Below are 23,633 nucleotides of genomic sequence, written 5' to 3'. Positions count from 1 at the left end.
CAAAATAATTATCATTTATTTAGTTTTTAATGTGTAAAGTTTTTACATATACAAAAATAAGATCAGCATTTATGCAACACCTTCAAAAACTGCTTTTTAATTTTTTTAACTTTTTATGACCATTGATCATAAAATTTTTTCAGTGACATATATATTTGTGATGGCTCATTCATGTATAAGATTTCATACTATAAATGATAGAATCCAGATAGCCTCTTTTACTTGTATGGATTTATTAACTATGATAAGGAATTTGGACAGATAAGAAACTAAGATCGAATGTTACAGAAGCAAGATCAAGAAAACCAGGGAAATACTTGCTACAACTCTGTATATTCTAGTGCAGTCCCCAATAGTGCAACCTCCCAACATGGTGTTGGAAGTGCTTGGTCTGACACTAGTGTTTCCACCACAGCTGACCCCCCAAAAAACATATTTCTTGAGCTCTGACTAGGTGTTTTCCCTTTGGCTTACGTGTTCCTTTTTTCTTCCAAATGTCAAGAGAGTATATTACGCTTGGCAGATTACACAGGAAGCTGTACCTGTAAATGACCCTTCAAATTATACTTTCAAGCTTCTCAGCCTTGATAGCACAAAAGAAAAGTAAGAGAAAAAAAAAAGCAAGACAAGACATTAGAGTGGGTGTCTAATTGATGTGGTTCATATCCACAGAGTATTCTAAATCATGGTTTGATAAAAATTGTATATTTCACTACCATAGGTGCTTTAGGAAGCAATATCTACTTGTTTGATTGTTTCTTTCTTTTTCTTTCTTACTTTCTTTCTTTCTTTTTTTTTTTTTTTTTTTTTTTGGTGGTACTAGGGTTCCTGGAAACCCTTCTACTTTCAGGCTACACTTCCAGACCTATTTTATACTTTTTATTTGGAAACGGAGTCCTCTTAAGCCAGCATGGCTGGCTTCCTCTAAAGTAAAAATTTGGGTCAAAGGGTCTTTTCTAAAAAGCATCATTTTTTTTCTTTTCAATTTTCTGTTTCTTTCCTCACCACCAGAAAAATCATATATTTTTTAGTTTCTTATTCTCTAAGCAGTACTAGATATTATTCTTTTAATAAAAGTTTTGACAATTTAAAAGTACAAAAATATCACTTCATTTTAAATAATATTTGTTTTTATTAGATGACCTGTGACTAAATCTTTCTAAAATATATTGCATAATTTCCTATTATTTATGGCATAAATTTTTATGTTATGAGTTAAGGTAATCAACATAATTATTAATTATTAAGATGTATTATAAAGAAGTATTGGGCTGTTTGGTTAGAGAAAGGTATTACTTACTCCAGAAAATGATTCTTTGTGAATTCTTCTATCAGTTTTTATAATTTTTACTCTTCTATGTTTATATACAAGTTGAAAATGTGCCTCTCTTAGTCATGTCCCCTTTTAAAACTGTACATTATCTACTTTTATTTTTTTTAATACATTCTGAGGTCTTCTCTAAGTGTCAAATTTGTGAGCTTAAGAGTATAGATATTTGTAATCTGTGGGACTATGTGTTTTTATTTTTAGTGCTTTCTCAGATAATTGAAATATTCCAAGAGATAACCTCTTGATGATAGAAATACTACCCAAGTTTATAGAAAAGAGAGAGTTATACTGAAACACTGTTTACATAAAAGAAATTCGGAAAATATTGATTTCCACACTTTGCAGTATTGCCCTTCCTTTTAAAATTGTGGAGAAAACTGCTGTGTGTACAGATACACAATACTGAGAATGGAGGATGATTGTGAAATAAGAAACCATGTAGCTGCAATTATCAACTCTGAAGTTTTCCACAGGCTTACTGTTTGCTGGCAACAACCAGCAAAAAAAAAAAATCAAAGTCTCACACTTGGGAAGGGCTTGCAAATAGCAGCAGATCTTCCTAAATGTAGGCATTTGTATAGAGGATCATCCAAAATTGAGCCTTTGAGTGGGAAATCTGGCAGGCCATAAAAGTTTCCTTTATCATATTTGCATATATTGACAGCAAATTGTTGAAAATGTCATCTCTAAATACCATGGCTGGTAAAATGCTCATCTTTGGTACTTAATTCTTTTCAGTTTTTGAGAACACTAAAGAAACTTGATACCCCTTCCATATTCAGTTTATTAATAACCTGCTTTTATTCTTGTGGCCAATGGCAAACCTGTCATCTTAGCACACTCTTCATGAAAGACCTAATTTGTACATATTCATGTACACCAAACTTGCCCTAAATAAGACAAATATGATCAATATTACTATCTGGAATTTGATTTTACTCTGCAAGATTTATGATGTAGACAAGGAGTATGCATTAAATTAAATAATATATTTTATTTAATTTTTTCCTTTTTTATTGGTGCACTAAAGTCTCGCATCATGTGGATCATGATGACCCTGGCATCTATTCACACAGTACTTGGTGCCCTCTCCCCACTTCCCCCTTTCCCTCCCTCCCAATACTGAGTGTCCAGGTTAACAATGTTATATTCACATGTATACACATATACAAATGTAGCTTTTTCATTAATAAACCTCAGCCTTCTTCCTCCCCTATTCTTCCTTCCAGGCTTCACTGAGGTTTTCAAAATATTATCTTTTTTTAAATAGTTGACACATGCAGACATGACCCCCTCTTACTTCATCTTCATTGTGAAACAATGGAAAGACCCTAGGTTTCCTCATAGTGGGCCATTCTACATGCAGCTTTTCTTGGAAATGAATTCTGGTTAAATGACTAGAAGCGGGCTGTCACTAAGTGAAATTATAGCAATTATAGTAGAGGAAACTCAAAGAAAGCAACATGAGACTCTTGAAGAAAGTAGAAAGTAGTAAATATTTTCTTTTTCTTAATCTCTTATGCTTTCCTTACTCTATAACCTTCATTCCCAGCCCCTTTCTGTTCTTCCTTCAGACTTTCCCCCTTTGATAAAACAACTTAAAGTCTAACTGCATGGCATAGAGAAAAAGAAATTATACACACTTTCTCTGCCAGCCTATTATTCTTATATTTTTTCTTCCTCCTCTAACAATTTGTCTGTTCCAAATATAAATGAAAAGTATTAATGAAAGAAGGTTAAATACCAACATATTCTTTAAAGAGCATAGAAATATGTGTATATAATTTCATATAAGTTAGAAAATGACTTCAGGTTGTTATCCTGGCCTCGGAGGCCCCAGTACCGGCCTTGCCTCATGGCAGGCTCCGATGCTGGCCTCGCTGGCCCCAGCACCGGTCTAACCCCTCGACAGGCTCTTATCCCGACCTTGGAGGTCCCAGTACCGGCCTTGCCTCATGGCAGGCTCCGATGCCGGCCTCACTGGCCCCAGAACTGGCCTAACCCCTCGGCAGGCACTTATCCTGGCCTCGGAGGCCCCAGTACCGGCCTTGCCTCAAGGCAGGCTCCAATCCCGGCCTCGGAGGCCTCAGCACCAGCCTTGCCTCAAGGCAGGCTCCAATGCCGGCCTTGGAGGCCTCAGCACCGGCCTTGCCTCACGGCAGGCTCCAATGCTGGCCTCACTGGCCCCAGCACCGGCCTAACCCCTCGGCAGGCTCTTATCCTGGCCTCGGAGGCCCCAGTACCGGCTTTGCCTCAAGGCAGGCTCCAATCCCGGCCTCGGAGGCCTCAGCACCGGCCTTGCCTCACGGCAGGCTCAAATGCTGGCCTTGCTGGCCCCAGCATCGGCCTCACCCCTCGGCAGGCTCCAATCCCGGCTTCGGAGGCCCCAGTACCAGCCTTGCCTCATGGCAGGCTCCGGTGCCAGCCTCGCTGGCCCCAGCACCGGCCTAACCCCTCGACTGGCTCCGATACTGGTCTCGGAGGTCCCAGCACAGGCCATGCCTCACGGCAGGCTACGATGCCGGAGGGGTAGACCAGTGCTGGGGCCAGCAAGGCCGGCATCAGAGCCTGCCATGAGGCGAGGCCAGCATCGGAGCCTGCTGTGAGACATGGCCAGTGCTGGGGCCTCCTAACCCGGGAACGGAACCTGCCGAGGGGTTAGGCCGGTGCTGGGGCCAACGAGGCGGCATTGGAAGCTGCCGTGAGGCTAAGCCGGTGCTGGGGCCTCCGAGGCCGGGATTGGAATCCTGCCAAGGGGTTAGGCCGGTGAAGGGGCCAATGGCCAGCATCGGAGCCTGGCATGAGGCAAGTTCACTCCTGCGGCCTCCAAGGCCAGGACCAAAGCCAGCTTAGGGGTTAGACTGGTGCAGGCACCAGCGAGACCAGAACTGGGGCCTCCCATGAGGCAAGGCCGCTGCTTGAGCCAGCGAAGTCTGGATCAGTCCACTGAGTAGCCAGGCCACTACTGGGACCATCAAGAGCTGGATCGGTACTTGCAACGCAGCATGCACAGAGAAATATCGCAGGAAATATAAATCAGACGCTTCTCTTAATCAGCAATAACTAGGAGGAAAAGGGCAACAGGAAGAGGTTGAGCTATAGAAAGGGCCCTATAGTGAAGCAACTAATATGACCAATCAGAGGGTATGTAATACTGGAGGACGGAGCCTCTTTAAAACGCAGGAGGTACATAAACAAAGGTATCAAAGTAAATCACCAAAGAAGCATGGGATGGAGGGAGGGGGAGGGAATGGGATGGGGGCTGGAGGAGGGCTAATTGGATGATGTGTGCTTGTATATCCTCTCAAGTCTTGTACTCCAATATGATTGATATATGACTATAATGCACCAATTTAAAAAATAAATTAACTAAAAAAATTATTTAAACACGTGTACTACAACAAACTAACTGAAAAATAACAATAAAAATGAATATCTATAAAAAAAAAGAAAATGACTTCAGTACAATGACAGATTTATTTTACATTGAACTATTTCAGACCTGGGTAACGTAAAATTTATATAAATGGATCTTAAATATTATACATAACTAAATGCTTATAATTGTTGCTCTTTTAATCCACAGATTTTACTGGTTTAATGAAAGCTTAGGTATATATAATTGGCTAATAGCAATGATTTCTATTTATATAGGTAAAGTCGATTATAAACAAAGACTAAGAATTTGAAGAATGAAACTTTAAGCAATTATGTTGATGATGCAGGTTTTCTCTTTTGACCTTGATGAGCATATTAGTAGAAATCATGATTGCTGAGCCTCCTCATTAAGAATAATTAGAAAATAAAGTAATAAGTTAGCTTTCAGACATGAGGTGGACATACATTTTTAACTGCTTTTCATGAATGTTTCTTAATTTTGTTTTTCTTATTGCAAAAAAACACATACCCCTTTCTACTTTATTATTCAATTATAAAACATAAAAAAGTTGGTTAATATAATAAAATAAGCTAACCAATAAAACAGGTCTTTTAGAGAGATTTTAGAATAACAGATAAGATCTTATGAAGAGATTTGTGTTACTCTTTTGTCACTGTGACAATATACCTGAGTAAAACAACTTGGAAATGAACAGGCTTAATTTGTCTCATGATTTCAGAGGTTTCAGTCTATGGTCTGCTCACTCCATAGCTTTTAGGCCTGGGACAAGGCAGAAACATCATGGCAGAATTGTGTGTCAGAGGACAGCTGAGTACCTCATGAAGCAAAAAGAGAGCAAAAGTGCAAGGGACCAGGGACAAACCCAACCCAAGGTGTGGCCCCAAATACCTACTTCCTCCACTTGCGTCCCACCTCCTAAAGCTTCTGGTACTTCTCAATAGGGACACCCACTGAAGACCAAGCTGTCAACACACCAGCCTTTAGGGGCCTTCCAGATTTAAACTATATCCTTTTAGAAAGGATATAGTAACTATTTAAATATTACATTATTGAGAATTATTTACTTTTAGTTGTGCACATAGCTCTGATAATTTAAGTAAAGAGATATTTGAATAATTAATTTATCCTATATATCTGAGCAATCTGTGGCCAGACAATTAAATATACTAAATTACTATTCTAGCACATTAAATATACATAAACATGCTAACTATCCAAAGCCAAAATTAATGTACAAATGAAATGTGGCTTTCTTTTGAAGGTTGAAAATGTAAGAATGTGCTTCTAAATTATTTAAAAATATGTAAAAGTCACTGATACTAAAATGTAGAGATGTGCAATTTTATGTGATTAGCTCCTTTTGTTAAAATAGTAAATTCCTGGGCTGGAATATAGCTCAGTGGCAAAGCACTTGCTTTGCAAGCACAATGACTTGGGTCCAATTCCCAGGGTCAAAAAGAGAAAAAAAGTGACCAAATAAAGAAAGAATATTTTCTAATACTAACTTAGTAAGAATTTTTAAAGCCCAGGATTACTCTACAGCAAATTCAAGTAACTTCCTAATGTCCTAAAAGCAAGCAAGTGGTTACCAGTGGCTATGACTGAAATTGGGCAGTCCTTTTCTGAGTTTTATGCCAACCCACAGCACTTTCTCTTCTGATATCCAAGGTAATACCACACCTTGAACCAAGAATTATTCCATCTATCTCAGATTCCTCCAATGTAATCATGGTTGATGCTAGAAGTTTAAACAAATGTATGGAAATGATAAACAACAATAGAAGAGCTTTTAACTTAAACAGTGTGAGCTATGTGTAAATAAATTACATGTGAATATAAAGATTAACGTGGTTTAGCATTGCATTTATATGACATTTCAGAGGAATAAAATATAGTAATATTCCCCTGAACAAAAATGATCTTCATGATTTTGCTTGATGCTCTTTCTAGTCAGCTTTCTATGTATTTCCTGACGTGACTCCTTGGCCTATCTTCCTTTGGATTATATAGATCCTTCAACTTAAGGATAACAGTGAATTTCTTTTCATTCTCCATTTGCTATGTGTATGTTTGCTATTGTTGATAAACCAATTAGAATACAATTAGAAGTAGCTGAGCATGGTGGCACATGCCTGCAATCCTAGTACTCAAGAGGCTGAGAAAGGAACATTCCAGGTTTAAGGACAGTCTCAGCAATGTAGTAAAGTGCTCTGTAGCCCAGTGAGACCCTGTTTTTAAATAAATAATAAAATAGGGAATGGAGGTGTAGCTAAGAGGCAGAATGCTCCTGGGTTCAATACTCATTCACACACACACACACACACACACACACACACACACACACACACACACTTATACCTGAGTAAATAAAAATACTTTATGTATATACTATGAGACTCATGGCCTGTTGGATGCAAATTGATTATAATTAATTAACTCAGTAGGTATGACTAAGATGTTGTTGCAGCATCTTAAAAACATTACATAATCCAATTAATGATGACTCTTAGACATTGTAAATACCTTGCTCTATTCATGTTAAATTTTAGATCTGGGAATGTTAATGTGGGAAGAATAATCACACATTGCATAGCATAGCATATTCTATTCTGAAACTGAGAAATGCCTTCCTTTCTGTGTCCTATAGTATACCTCACTCTTTGCTTTCCTTTAGTCATGGTCTATCTAGGTCATCAATCTTACTGCATTAATCCAAAACAACTGACCATACAACTTATAAGAAGAAAGATTTATTTGCTTAGAGTGTTTTGAAGGTTTTGGTGTCAGTTCATATGAGTCTGAGGTCTATAAGTCTCAGGGAATGACAACAGAAAGCAGGGATAGGGAGAGACCAAGGTTTCTGCTCTTATATCCTGGAGGCTGAAAGCAAGGGAACAAACTAGCCAGAGGATTCAAAGACAAAAGCATAGTTCCTACTAAAAACTCAAGTTAGAATTTGAAATTAGTTTTTCTAACTCTGAATCACAAGTTCTGAACTACTATACCATACCAGAAATCAATTAATTTCTTAGATGACTATGCTGAGGCTAAGGTTCTGATGAGGTTTTTTTTAATCCATTTGTCCTAGAGACAGAAATTTCTTAATTCAACAAGTGCATTGTATAATTCTAATTCAAATACTTTACTAGGTACTAGAAAAATTAACTGATAATTATAGGCTGTTGGTAAGAAAATAACTGAACAGAAATTATAAGGTGACAAAAATATCTATGATCATTAATATCAGATAGTCTTTAACATGCAAATTTTTTAAGTTGTATTCACTTAAGGTACAATGTTATAAAATCCATACCTTAAATTATACTGCTTATAATACCTCCATGCTGATAACAGAATTTTTGGAGCAAATCTGCTCCATAAATTAATTAGTTCAACCTATTAGATTGTCAGCATTTGAATTCTTATAGAAACCATAGACATTTGATGTTTTGCCCATCTTTTCCCATTATTTATATTTGAGGAAATTTAAAAGAGTAAAAAGAAAATAATAGTTAAGTTACATAGTATTTTAAAGCTTTCATAGTTATAAATTTGGTTGATTTCTTTCAATAGTGATTTAATAAACAGTTGCTGATAATCAGCTATGTTTCCTAGAAGATTCAACCATAAGGAATAAAGACAAAGTGGGTGTTGCCATAGAGGTTTCTGTCACTGGGAGTCTGACAATCTTAAACTCACATTCTGAGGCAGAAAGTTATGAAAGTGTATATTAGGGAACTTTACATTTGAAGAGTCAGAAATGTTTCTGAAAAGTGAGGCATAAGGTAAAATCTAATGGATATGCAAATTTTAAAACACTGGGTTGGGAATAGAGATTAGGAATGATACATAATGTAATATTAAAAAAAAATCAGGGCACTTCACTCAGGATGGAGCATAAACTGATTAAGGAAAAGAAAAAAATCTATCTGGAATACGGAAAGCAAATGGGAACATGGAAATTGATGAGATTGTTAAAATCCAAATAGACTGCATTGAGCAGGATCTAGTAGGCCATATAAAAATTTTGACTTTTGTTCCAAAATCAAATCCTGTAAGCTAAGGAATATTTTATTTATTGAAAATTATTCTGCCTTGATAGAAAATAAAATTAAAACATTGGAGCTGGGTGTGGTGATGCATTCCTGTGATCTCATTAGTTGGGCTGAGACAGGAAAAGCACAGGTTCAAGGATTGCTTGGGTAAGACTCTCAGCAATGTAGCAAGACTCTGTTTAAAAAAATTATTTTAAAAAACTGGGGCTGTAACTTAAAGACAGAATACTATTGGTTCCATCCCCATTACTACACAGTCAAAAAACTAAAACACTGGGACAAGATTTCTGTATGTATGAAAAGTAGTTAGGAAGCTATTTGATTAGGAAAGATATTAGATTAGCACAACCATACTAGAAATTGGAGGCACTGGTATACATGAGAAGGTTTTTTTTTTTATCAGCAATTTATTTCAAGACTTACTGATGGATTTGATACAGGAAAAAATGGGCAGGATAGATGATGATTTTCTGGTTTCCACCAATAAACACCAAAATTTTTATTAAAAATATTTAATCTTTAAAAGGAAGTTTTGAGAATAGGTTGGTATTTTCTGTCTGTTCCTTTTTTGGTAAGAACTGATTATATTTGACATTTTTAAATTGTTATCTTTGTCTGATTTGTATGTATTATAGTCAGGCTTCAGGTTATAGTAGGAAAAGAGTATTGTAGGTAAAGGTTTGTTACCGACTAGCTCAGTTCTTGTGGGGGGGGGGGCAAGTCCACTCGCCACCGGGAGCCTCAGAAAGATGGGGCAAAAGGCAGGTGATGTCCTGCAGAAACCTATCTGCAGCAATTCCTTCCCCTCTATGAATTCCCTAAGTTTTTGGGTACGACGTTTGGGAAGGAATTTGAGGTGGACAAAGGCTTCTTGAACCAATGACACTTTATTACAAAAACTCCAAGAAATTTATACCCTTCACCAGTAAGGTTAATAATAAGAGAAAAGGGGGGTGAATGCAATCACTGTGAAATGATAATGAATGACATGTAAACAAAGGTAATAAAACTAGTCCTTCAGCTGGCTGTTGATCTTCGAGAGATTAACTCCCTTCGGATTCTTTCTCAGGTTTTGCAGATAAGCAGTTCCAAACAGGCATGCCCAAGGCTTGGCGGTTTCTCGGGGAATCTTCTTTAACTTTCCTGGAACTTTCCATCTTTTGGGCTCAGTTCATATAGCAAGTGTGGGGAGATGTGGTGATTCAGGTGGATGTGATAGAGTTTTTCCAGGTATTGGCATTTTATCTCCTAAATCTGAAAGCTTAAGCAAACTCACAACACAGTTTTGCAGACAAAATACCACAAACAACACCACAAAGTTCTTGGTTTTAATTGTCAGATGCATTTCCTTAACTGCTGAGCACTCTTCTTTAGACAATAAGCCTATTAAAAGTCTAACCATCTTTAATAATCCATTTCTCTGTCACAAACCCTCTGCAACCTGCTTCTAACTTTCTAGTTCCTTCCTTTCCCAGTTGGGACTTTCTTATGATAAGCTCTTCTTCATGCAAAAATGCTTTTCTTACTCTTACGGTATTTCCTTTCCTTCATACATATATATTTAGAACATCTGTCCTTTATTTAGTCATATTTATTTCTAACCCTTCGGTCAGCCTCTCTGTCTTCAGGAATATTTACACTGGGCGTAAAAGTCACCAATCTTTTTCCTTGAGTCTATTGTATTTGGGCAACTAAGTTGTTTATCAACTAAATTGCTTTAAGGTCACACACAAGGTTTTTATCTCTTCTGTCTCTAGGCAGGATCTTAAGGGTAAACAAAGTTTCCTTAAACTGAACTACCTTACCTGAGTTAATAGCTTAACCTAAGTTAGTGATAGTGAGGGTCAGAGACCCTTTGTAATTGCTGCAGCTGGAATGCTTATCACAGCATCTGAGTTCTGGCCAGTTTTTTCCTTACTATTGAGCAAAGCCAAGGACGTTTATTTCCACGGACTCAATTTCTGATCTCACATCATCAGAGCAATTCGTGTAGAGAGTTAAAAGAATACCAAGAGAATAATAGTTATGAAGGATATCTAAAAGTGGGGGATATTTTTTTGCCAGAGACGATACCTCTTTCTCGGGGCGTTCTTGCCAGATTACCTATGTGGAGTGGGGTCTTCAACACATAGATGCCGAGGCAGCAGGATGTCTTGGCAAAGGTTTTTTTTTTTTTGTTTTGTTTTGTTTTTGGTGGTTCTGAGGTTCCTGGAAACCCTTCTACCCTTCTACCTCTGGGCTACACTACCAGTCCTATTATATATTTTTTATTTGGAAACAGGGTTAAGCCAGTGCAGCTGGCTTCAAACCTGCATGTTCCTCCTGTCTCCACCTCCCAAGCGTGGGGTTTACAATGTGCCCCACCATGCTCGGCTTAGGTAAAGTATCCTTGAAAATAGCCACTGAATATCATTTTAGTACTCTTTTGGGTTTAAAATACAACCTGTTGCTTAAAATATTTTTAAAATATATGGTTTATTTTTAGTTTGATGACAAATTTTGTTTAATTAAGTCATACTAAGCATTCAGGAATTAGTATCCTGCACTTTGTAAAAAAATTAAATTTTGGAAACAGGGAGCTTGGAAGTTAGCAATTAGGCATGAAAAACAATAGTCAAGGGTGAAATTACATAGATCACAGAAGTCGACTTCCAAGGTGTAAGTATCAATGGCTAACCTGTCTTTCCTGTGGCTAGAAGATTATTCATAGAACATAAAGAACAGTATTGCAATTCTTCAAATTGCTTTCTAGTCTTCACTTTGATCTCTATTAAGATATTTTACAGACATAATGCATCCTTGGCTGTTCTTTCCCAAATTATTTTCTTTTCAAAACAATTCTGAATATGCTTTTTGTTATTAAAATGTTTTGTGCATTTCAAAGCTAATTAATTATACTTTCATGAATGCAGCATTTCAAAACACATTGGCTGTTATGAATAATGTTATTAATAGATTGTTTTTATGTGTCTGACTAACCTCTCTTCATTAGTGTTATGAGTTCATAAAAAGTAAAGTATAGATATATTTGGACTAATCCAGAAGGATCTGTTTCATATGAAAATATCTAGTTGGGAGGGCTTGGAACCTGATGGAAGATTAAAGCTTAGTGGAGTCATCTAAGAGGGTCCAACTTAGAGAAAATTTAAGCAAGCTTTTACTCCTGGAACATTTCTTGTAGTGAGAAGACAGTGAAGACAAAGATGGGTGGATAGCTCTCATGGAATATTGTTTGATGGATGATTGTATCTAATAGCCTACAGTTCAAGAAATTGAACATTCTTTCAAGACCAGATCTTGTCAGATTTTGAGGTTACCCAGATGAATATGACTCAGTCTTGGTCTGAATGAGTCCTTGTGAAAGAGACTGTTAATTACAATTTTTTAAGTGGGGTAATTAATCCAGTGGAATACAGTGTATATTGCAAGGATACAGAGAGAAGGCATTTCATTCACAGAAATAACCTGTAAGATTTTCTATGAGAAGTGATGCCTTGGTTGATTCTAGAGAGAACAATATAGTTAACCAGGAGAAAAAGAAGATAAAATGTATTTTGGAAATATTTGGAAACAAATATTTGGTTTGGTATGGATAGAGGATGAACTATGAGAATAGAAGAGTAGGGGCTTTGGGCAAGAATATGCAATATAAAGATCATAATTTGGATTAGTTAGCTTAGTCATGCAGTGAAAAACTATCCTTAAAATTTAGCAGTAACCAAATTGTGAAAGGTATTAAAATATTTATATCCAAGTTTTTTCTTCTTTCCTTGTCCTGTGTATAAAATTGTTTTACTATCTCTCTACCAATACTCAATCTAGAACACACACATTTTTATCTATTTCATGATTGGTGATGTATATGGATGGAATAATCTTGAAAAATAACTTCCCATGCAAAAGAAAAGATAGTTGGTATTTTAAGAATTGATCATATTTTTTTTTCTTTTCAAAACTGCTACTGCCTTCTTGCTGTCCCTTTCCTATTCTCTATATGTAGCATGCTGTTTTTCCTTTAGTCTTTTGTGTTACTAATACATTTTAAAATTGACTCCACATGTACAATATTGCACTAAACCTCTATGATGTTTATGTATTTCTGTTCTCTGGTCCTAATGCCTCCCACCTAAGAAAAAAGGTTTTTATTTCTTTTCTTATTTCTCTGAAGAACAATAATCTACATATACTTAATACTTATAAACACAGTATTCTACAAACTTTATTAAATAAAGCAATAGAATTTGAATGTACAAAAAGGAAATATAACAAATATATAAGAACATAAAAGTAAATTATAAACTCTGATTCAGATAAATGGCAAATAATTTATGGAAATTAAATAGGTGACATATACTGTTCTACAAAGAGAAGGAAGGCTTTCTTTGGTAGAAATAAAGTAAAAAATAAATCTCAGAAACAAAACTTCCCCCAAAATACAAGGTATATTTCAACAATAGTAAGTATTAGTTGTGGTTGAAGGGCAGGTTGCTCTATTCTTAGGAAAAGATGCTTGGGACTTTATTAGTCACTTTTTGTTTTTGTATCAAAATTCCTAAAGGTGGGAAATTACAGAGAAAAGAGCTTTTTTATTAAATTAAGTGTATTAGAGGCTGAAAACTTGAGATTAAATAATCCTATATATTTGGTCTCAGGTGAGAAACTCCTGGCAGATAATATCACAATGGCAGGAGTGTGTGTGTGTGTGTGTGTGTGTGTGTGTGTAAGAGAGAGAGAAAGAGAGAGAAGAGAGAGAGAGAGAGAGAGAGAGAGAGAGAGAGAGAGAGAGAGAGAGAGAGAGAGAAGGAAAGAGAGAGAGAACATGGTGACATAGAAAGCCGGAGTGTGACTCAGGGAACACAAGAATTGCAGTAATCACTTCTGATAGGAAGATGCTCTCAAGATCCCAATAACCTCCCTCTAGGCTCTACCTCTTAAAGGTTCTACCACCTACCAACATTGCCACAAATAACAAGTTTTTACCACATCAGACTTTGAAGGACACTCTCTTAAAATATAACTCAAATAATTATTTTCTTTATTCCAAAGGAAGCATGTGAGATGTTTGGGCAGAGGAGAACCACAATGTAATTAATTTTAAGCCAATATTATTAAACTAACAGGCAAATGCAGAATAGTAATAAGTCTTCTGGGTGACTAGGGAGAAAACTATCCTGACAGTGGAGGTGACAAGTAGGAGCAGAGCTGAGCCAGGAGACATGGGAAGGATAGGGAATATGAGTTATTATGTATTATATACAAAATATTATGACTTGAAACTCCTGGAATAATGCCAAAGAGAAAATTACAGATTTCTTAAATTCTTTTCTGGTTATGAAAGAATATAGACCTTATAGTATAGAACAGTGCTTGCCAAAGACCTTACTACTAATCCATATGTGCGTAGAAATGGAAAATAAGTAGTAAATAAATCTTCAAATCATCTTCAAAATAATACATATATTTAAATGGATTTATGTAAAGTTAATTTGTTCTTTATATAGAAGTATGTTCTAGTTAGCATTAATACAGTTATATGCTAAAAGACTGACCATATAACTTAGAAGACAGAAGACTTGTTTTCTAAATAAGTATTTTGGGTTCAGTAGATGCAAGGCTGAGGACCATAGATCTCAGGGTATAGAGCAGGAGGGGAGAGGGGGAGCACATTGGCAGTGTTCCTACCATCATAGGGGCCAGAAGCAAGAGGTCAGGGAAAGGAGAAACTATATATAATCCCCAAGTCCACACTTCAAGGAACAATTTCCTCTATACCCTGCCAGCTTGGGCCACCACCCAGATATATCCATTACAATGGATTTATCCATTGCTGGCATTACAACCCTCATGACACAATTACATCAACTCCAAACATTAATAAATTAGTTCTTTAGGAGATATTTTATATCTAACTGTAACAGAATATGTCATGCATGTGTATGTGAGTGTGTGTGTGTGTGTGTGTGTGTGTGTGTGTGTGTGTGACACCGCTTATCAATCTCACATTCTACCTCCTAGGAGAGGGCTCTATGTCTTTGAAATGTACATTTAACATCTTGCTGTCAAAGTCTTTATACTTTAAGTATCTTGTTATAGCCTATGGTATTATTTTTATATCCATTATTACCATGCAATTCTTAGTGAGCTATTACCAGTGTTTGGAACAATAATCAGTCATCACTAATGATTAATAGGCCCTAAAATGAAGGCTTTTTCAATTTCATAGAAAATATATAATGTATTTCATATTATTTTTAAGCTTATAATATTTTCTTAACATTGCAATAATATTATTGAATTAACATATTAATATTATCAGAATTACAAAATCTGGTAAAAGATGTTATATCTCCCATGCTATAGATCATTAGATAATGATTAGTTGTGTGTAGTACTATTAATGTGTAGTGCTTTTTGTATCTTTAAATCTCTGCTAAATACAGACATGTATTCTTTCTTCCTTTCTTCTTCCATTTTTCTAATCTGCTTCCATTGATGATTCTATACTTTTGACTTCAGACTGGCAGTATGAGGGTAAGATGGCAAAAATAAAAATCCCAAACAACCTCATGAGCATTGCTTGTCTGTCTTTGTTTTATTTCTTTTAGAACATTATTAAGATTCTATTCACTCCCTTTAATTAGACCCTTTATCACAATTAAAGTCCAATTATGTTTGTTTCTGTTGTGAACCTTTAATTACAATTTATCCTTGTTAATCATTCCTTTATGTTATTTCTTTGGGTTAAATTACCATCCTATTTTCTACGTCCTGAAGGACTTCTCTCCAGTGATCTCTTGTCTGTGTTTTCTCTGTAAGACTTGCATAATTTCTTTTTGTTGTTGTAAAAGTAACTGTGTTATGATGTGGTAAGAAATATTTATTTCATAAAAATATTTTTAAATGATACTATATAAGCCGGGCGTGGTGGCGCACGCTTGTAATCCCCGCGCTTGGGAGGCGGAGACAGGAGGATCGCGCAGGTTCGAAGCCAGCAGTGCTGGCGTAAGAGACCCTGAATCGAAAATATAAAATAGGTCTGGGAGTGTAGCCTGGAGGAAGGAGGGCTTCCAGGAACCCCAGTACCACCAAAAAAAAAAAATGATACTATATTAAAATACTAATATTTACTAATTAGTCACAGGGTTTTTCTTTGTAAATATCAATGTGTAGCTCAATGTATTTGATCTTGGGGTGAAGGATCCTTATCTTGTTAATTCTTACCTTTGATTATTCTCTCTTTTTAGATTGCAAACTAGCTAGGGGAGGACCACCAGCTACCATAGTTGCTATTGATGAAGAGAGTCGAAATGGTGAGTGAGCTTTATGTTCTATAGTGTCTTATCCAAGAATGATTTCTTTAAATTTTGACCCTTGATTTTAAATGAGTACAAATCCTAATCAAACGCTTCAACCCAAATCCATGAATATTTCCCCTCTAATTTCTCTGTTGTTGTATGGGCTTAAATCATGCCATATCTAAAAAAAAAAAAAATGTTTTCTTTAACTTTTGTGATGAGGGCCTATTTCTGATTGAGCAGGAAACAATTCTGTGTCAACACAGAAATACATCCAGATAAGGGGCTGGTATGTTTCTTTGACAACAGGTAGAGCTGGTAATCAGGTATATAATCATCTTACTGAAACAGAGAAGTGGACCACTAGCTGTATACCACTAACTTTAATTGTCTGAAATCTTTTAGAGATTAAGTTTCAAAGTTAATTTGACATTGTGCCTGAATGGTAAACAGGAAACCTGAATGTCCTTGAGGAAGAGAACATGACTAAAGGTTGAAAACAGAAAAAGAAGTCTCCTATGTTCCCTAGTTTGGGCATATTAGAGGAAACATATGTACCTTCTCCTTCTGTGCTTGGCTGATCTCACTTAACATAATGCTCTCCAGGACTTTCCGTCTTTTTGCAAATGATATGATTTTGTTCTTCTTTATGGCTAAATAGAATTCCATTGTGTGTATTTCCCAAAGTTTTGCAATCCATTCATCTGTTGATGGACTCCAGATAATGGAGGGGAAATATCAGCAAAGTTTGAATGGAAAGATAGTAGAGGAGGAAGACTGAACTTGATTAATGAGGGTCTACATATGAATGTGTAAAATTATGAATATGGCATGGTTACCCTGGACAATCATTGGTGGGAGGGGGGAAGGGAAAATGGGGGTGGGGGGAGAGGGCACCAAGTATAGTTTAAATGTATACCATTTATGTTCAATAAAAAATTTGTATAAAAAATAAAGATATCTTTAAGCTTAAAAAAAAGAAAAAGAAGTCCCCATTTTTCTCTTTTACTGTCTTCTGGGATTAACACACAAATACCAAACTCATATGAAGCTTCTCAGGAAATTAATTTTCCTATCAAAATAAAAATAAGTAATAAATATCATTTGGGAGTTTGTTTTCTGTAGCACTCTTCATGTGTTTGAGCTTTAATAAGTGAATACAATTCTTTCCTTTATTAGATGGCAGTTAATTGGCTAACTTTGGAGGCCTGGTTTTATTTGTGAGTGGTTTTTGTGAGTGTAGCTCATCTTCCCTATTAATTCCATAATAGACCTCTCTCCTCTCTCTCTCTCTCTCTCTCTCTCTCTCTCTCTCTCTCTCTCTCTCTCTCTCTCTCTCTTATCATTATCTCTATTTCTCTCTCTGTGTGTGTACTGGGGATTGAATCCAGAGGCATTCTACCTTCGGCCAATACCCCTAGCTTTTTAATTTTTTTTTTTATTCTGAAATAGTGTCTCACTAAGTTGCTGAAGGGCTAAGGTGCTGAGTTTGGTCTGCACTCCTACTGTCTCAGTCTACCAAGTACTCGGTTATAGGTGTGTGCCACCATGCCTAGCTCTTTCTCTCTATTCTAAACAGTATTACCTCATATTTAGTTTTTAAGGAATTCAGTGCAATGGCTTATTATAATATGACACTTTTCCTATTATTCATCTATACACACCTTGAATTTTTTATGTAACATGTAATATCTATCAGTTCACTTCATCATATATTTGTTTTGTTGTTGCATTAAAGGTATTTCTTTCATGCATTTGAAGAATTAGCAAAAACTTTTTTTATTTTTCTGAACTTTTTTGTCATCAGTCAAAATGTTTTCATAATTTTTAACTTTCACTTAAATAAATTTATGTGTCTATACTGTTTTTTAGGATTAATCACAAAATATGAATATTTTGAATATTGAAAAAATGATTTCTTTTGAAAATAGCATATGGAGTTAGATCCTAAATGCATCTACAAAAAAGAAAAGCAATGCTGTGATAGAAAAAGATTTTTCCTCACATGTTGAATTACATTTTATTTATTATTACCTATATTTATTCAAAACAAACCTGTATTTTCTAAACGTTCAACAATGAAAGTTTTAACTGTTGAACCAAAAAACAAAAAGCCAATAAGCATGATAAGAGGCCCATGTATATTTTCTTTCTTCATTGTTAACCAATTCCCTTGAGGATAAAAGCTAAGCTGAAATAAAGCATTCAATTTTATTAAATAAATTTATTGCAAATGTGATTCTGTATAGAATTTATTTTGCCAATCAAATAGTTATAGCCCCAGTAATGATGATAATTTTTCTTCCTTTGTGTTTATTATATTCCTAAACTCCAAAGGAATTTGGGAAAGCCACAAAGATGTCATCACAGCTGTGTTGTACAGAACACATGTGGAAATTTCAATATTTGTGTTTTAGGAGAATGTGACATGACATAGCATTGTGATGTTATGCTTCTTACTTGACATGTATTTTAGAAACTGCCAAAGATTCAGAATGCTGCCAAATTTATTTGAGTGCCATCACAAGGAGTATAAATACCAATCTGGAGGATAAATGTTTTGCTTTATTCTTTAACATAAAATTTGCAAAAATCAAATGAATTTCTGGCAGAATGTAGTATGTAATGATGTAGTATGTATAGTGTAGTATGTAAACATCCTTATCTTAAAAGCCTAAAGGAAGCAATTCATGAAAATATTTTTTATATTTCTCTTTAGATAATTCAAGAATCTTCACAAAAGACAGTTATTTCTAGCCCTCCTCTTAAACTCTTAGTTTTTCCTTTCTTGACTAAAAAATATTTTTTTGGCATGGGGAATTTAACCCAGAGGTATTATACCTGGGAGCTACACCCCCCTCACCTCCCTCTTTTTAATGTTGAAAGAGAGTCTTGTTAAGTTGCTAAGTTATGAGATCATCCTGTCTCAGTCTCCCAAATGCTGGGATTAAAGGTGTGTGCAACCATACCTAGCTCCTACCTCTTTTTAATACAAAGTAATAATATATATGTCTATCTTATTTTATTAGTATAATGAATGCTTATCCTTAAGTGTTTGGGACTTCTTAATGACATAAAAAATCCTATATTTAAAAAGATAATATGCCTATTCAAAGTAATATGCCCTTGGCTCACTTTATTGATGACCATTTTATTTATTTATTTATTTATGATACTGGGAATGGAACCCAGGGGCATTCTACCTCCAAACTATACCCCAGCCTTATTTTTATTCTTTATTTTGAAAAAGGTTTCATTGAGTTGCAAAGGGCCTTATTAAGTAGTTGAGGCTGGCTGAGAATCCAAATCTTCCTGTCTCTGCTTCCCAAATGCTGGGATTACAAGCATGCACCACCACGCCCGGCTACTGATGACTATTTCTAAATTATCTCTGTTGTTAAACATATATTCTGCTACAGAATAATACCTAAATGACTTATATTTTTTAATTCATGCTAGGTTTTTACATAAACTACTGATCTACATTTATAGAAAGTCCATATTTGCACATTTCTTTGCATCTTTCAGGATTCTTATATTCTGTGGAGTTAAAATACATCTTCTTTTTAAATACACATGATATAAGCCTTTACATAATGTATATTTTTGAAAGAATGACAAATTTAACAGGTAGGCATCCATAACTTCTTTCTCAACCTGAGCTCTGTTAGATTCATTCCCTCCCTGATATTCATCCTCAGTGGCACTTTGACAACCGATTTTCTATGCCATTCTTGATCTGAACCATGAGTTCATTTTGATGACAACTATAATACCAGAAACCTAAGCTTATGTTATAAGGAGACAGAGTGAATACAAGGAGATGTGTTTGTTAGTGACAACCCCTAGAACTTTCCTGAGATAGTATGTAAACCATATTTAATGTGTAATCACATTTTGAAGGAAGAATGCATCTAGAGATACAGGATTAGGACATATTTTCTATGTTTAATAAAAGGATACTGTCTAAAACACCTTTCTAGTAGTATATTTTCTTGTTTAATTGGATTCTTGATTGCTTATGGCACTGAGACCTTACTGGGAGGGAAGATGTGCGGAACAGTTACTCTGGAACTATTAAAAAGCAGACTCCTAATGCCCACCAAATCACAGTGCTCTGCTGCTTTAACATAGATTGACATTCAAACAGCCTTTGCAATCCCTGGATTAGACTAGTTCTCAGAATCTGAACAAATATATATGTGATCTATGTCACAAGGAGGAGAAAGGTTGCTTTATGTCATAATATCATATACGTCTGGGATTGTACAAAAGTGGACAGATTCAGAGGCAAAAAAAAAAAAACTATTGTCACTTTGTGAGAGATTAGAAAGCCCACCCACAGAGACTTTCATGGATTTAAAGTTAAAGGAGATATCACGATATCATGGTCTCTTAGTACATTTGGTGAATAAAATATGATACCAAAGTGTCTCTAATAATGTAAAAGCAATAACAAAGGATGCCATTCTTTTTTTTTTCTTTAAATTTTTTTTTTATTGGTGCATTATATTCATACAACATATTGGGGTAAAAACTTGTATGTACAAACATATACTCATCGCTGATTTAACCCCTACCCAATTCCCACCCCATTCTCTCCCCGTCCCTCCCTCCCTTGCTTGGCTTAGTGATTAACTTCAATATGTTTAAGTACATTGTGTGTTTTAGAGATTTTCCTCTTTACCCCCTCCTTTCTCCTCCTTTAGATTGTCTTGTTTCCTCCTCTATAGGATTTCCTCATTCAAGAGTTCCTCCTATGACCCATTTCTCCCTAACTCTCACATATTAGGGAAAGCATCTGATTTCTTATTTTTTGTGACTGATTAATCTCACTTAGCATAATGTCCTCCAGTTCCATCCATTTCCTTGAAAATGATGTAATTGAGGTTTTTTTTTTTTGATGGCTGAGTAAAATTCCATTGTGTCCATATCCCACAGTTTTGTAATCCATTCATCTGTTGATGGACATCTTGTCTGGTTCCATACTTTGGCTATGGTGAATTGTGCAGCTATGAATATAGATACACATGCATTAGTTTGGTAGTTTGGTTTCTTTTCTTTTGGGTAGATACCCAACAGTGGTATTGCTGGATCAAATGGTAGATTTGTTCCCATTCTTCTGAGGATTCTCCATACTGTTTTCCAAAGTGGTTGCAATAATTTGCAATCCCACCAACAATGTCTTAGAGTTCCCACTTCTCCACATCCTTGCCAGCATCTGTTGTTTGTGTTTTGAATGATTGCCATTCTAGTTGTAGTTAGGTGGAATCTCAGGGTAGTTTTGATTTGCATCTCTCTGATTGCCAGTGATGTTGAGCATTTTTTTATGCATTTATTGGCCATTTGAATTTCTTCCTTTGTGAAGTGTCTATTTAGTTCATTTGCCCATTTTGTTATTGGATGCTTTGTTTTTTTAGTGTTGAGTTTCTTGAGTTCTCTGTATATTCTAGATATTAGTCCTCTATTGGTGGTGTAGGTGGTAAAAATCTTCTCCCATTCTGTTGCCTCTCGAATGAGGTTCTTGGTAGTTTCCTTTGCTGAACAGAAGCTCTTCAGTTTCATGCAATCTCATGTATTGATTCTCCTTTTAATTTGTTGTGCCTTTGGGATCTTGTTGAGGAAATGTTTGTCTGTACCTATGTGTTGTAGTCTTGGACCTATGCCCTCTTCAAGGAGCTTCAAGGTCTCTGTTTTAATTTCCAAGTCTTTGATCCATCGTGAGTTGACTTTTGTACAGGGTGAAAAAGTGGGATTAATATCCAATTTTCTACATATGGTTAACCAGTTTTGCTAACACCATTTTTTGAAGAGGCTATCTTTTTTTCAGTGTATGTTTTTGGCCCCTTCTGGCTTTCATGACTTGGTTTGGGAAGTCTGGAGTGATTCTAATTCATTTGCCTTTGAATGTCACTTGGCCTTTTGTTTTGTTGCCTTTAAGATTCTCTGCTTGGCTTCCACATTAGTCATTTTGACAATTATGTGGCATGGGGATCCTCTTCTCTGAACCTGTCTAAAGGGAGTTCTATAAGTTTCCTGGACCTGTGTTTCGACCTCTTGCTCTATGTTTGGAAAATTTTCTGCTATTACTTCCTTGAAGAGATTATTGATCCCTTTGGTTTCACCTTCTTTTCCCTCCTCTATTCCAATTATTCTTAGGTTAGCTCTCTTAAAATGGGCCCATATTTCTTCAATGTCAGATTCCTGCTGTTTTTTTTTTTTTTCTAAAGTAGTAACTATGCCCTCATTTTTGGAATGATAATCTTCAAGAAGTGAGATTCTATTCTCTATGTGGTTTAATCTGTTGTTTATACTTTGAATTGAGGCCTTTATTTCAATGATTGCATCCTTTATCTCTTTTTGACTCTCTCTGAATTTTTTTTGAAAGTCCTCTTATTTCTAAAGTTATTTTCCTGATTTGATCTTCTAGAGATCTTTGGATTTCTGTGTTATCAGATTTTGATGTTGTGGGGTTGTGGGCATTCACTGCTCCATTGTTATTTCTCTTTCCCATGATTTTGGAAGTTTGTGCCTTCTCTGGGTTCTTCCCTGGGTCACTACGAGTTCACTTAAGGTGCTATGGATCTCGAGTCTGTGGTATCTCAGTCACCACTACTCCTTTACTGGGTTATATCACAAAGTCTCAGACCCAGGGAGTCAATCGAGGCTGGCCAGACCATGTGGGGTGCCAAGTTGGGTGTTCTTCAGTGGGGAGTTGTGACTATGGTGTGATATCTCTGCCACTGCCACTCCCCCACTGGGTTGTACTGCTAAAACCTCCGACCCAGGGAGACTATCTGCGCAAGTCCCTGGGATTACAGTACTGGGATTTCTCCCCTAGGGCCTGCAATTTGACTCATGGTTGTTGAGTGCGCTGATGAAGCTGTAGTGAACTCAGTGGATTCATTGCTGCCACCACTGGCAATATGGCACCACTGCCATGCCCTCAGCCGTGATGTGGCATATTTCTTCTCTGGTTTTGAGCTCTGCTCTGAGTCCCTGCCAGGTGTTTTGTGCCCGGCCCTTGGGAGCTTTAGATGTTCCCTGTGCCGACAAAACTGTTGACTGCCACCTAGCTGTTCAGCACCTGCTCACTTCAGCTCGCTGTCCACCACTCCTCTCTGTAGCCTGGTGGCTGGTTGAGTGCCTTCTTCTTCAGCTGTCCGGTGAACTCACCGCTGCTGCCGGCAATAAGGTGCTGCTGTCGCATCCTCGGCCGTGAGGTTGACATAGTTCTTCTCTGGTTTTGAGCTCCGCTGAGTCCCTACAGGGTGTGCTGATCCCCGCCCTTGGGAGCTTTAGACGCTCCTTGCACTGAAAAAAACTGCTGACTGCCGCCCGGCTGTTCAGCAGCAGCTCACCTAGGCTCGCTGACCACCCCCTTCTCTGGCGCCTGGTGGCTGGTTGAGTGCATTGGTCTAGGGCCTTCCGGTGAACTCGCTGCTGCCGCCAGCAGTAAGGTGCTGCTGCTGCATCCTAGGCCGCGAGGGCCGCATACCTCCTCTCTGGATTTGAGCTCCGTTCTGAGTTTCCCTTCTCTCTGGTGCTGCTAG

General features: G+C 36.6%; 1 protein-coding gene across 6 annotated transcripts in view; it reads left to right on the top strand.

Annotated features, from left to right (window-relative positions):
- The window catches only part of PCDH15 (protocadherin related 15), a gene marked incomplete at both ends in the record, with an annotated part of 813,688 nt that overhangs the window by 103,281 nt on the left and 686,774 nt on the right, over positions 1 to 23,633 (top strand). For 4 of the 6 annotated variants that reach the window (XM_080699048.1, XM_080699046.1, XM_080699045.1 and 1 more), the window contains one exon: positions 16,030 to 16,095. In XM_080699048.1, the coding sequence (XP_080555174.1) occupies positions 16,030 to 16,095 (66 nt within the window). Of the gene's footprint in view, positions 1 to 15,301; positions 15,317 to 16,029; positions 16,096 to 23,633 lie in introns of all 6 variants that reach the window. The other 2 variants (XM_080699047.1, XM_080699044.1) reach the window with 1 other exon arrangement.

Source organism: Muscardinus avellanarius (assembly GCF_963383645.1).
Source record: "Muscardinus avellanarius genome assembly, chromosome: 7".
Classification (NCBI taxonomy): domain Eukaryota; kingdom Metazoa; phylum Chordata; class Mammalia; order Rodentia; family Gliridae; genus Muscardinus; species Muscardinus avellanarius.
The sequence above is the reverse complement of the archived record's forward strand: the minus strand, read 5'-3'. Positions and strand labels throughout refer to the sequence as shown.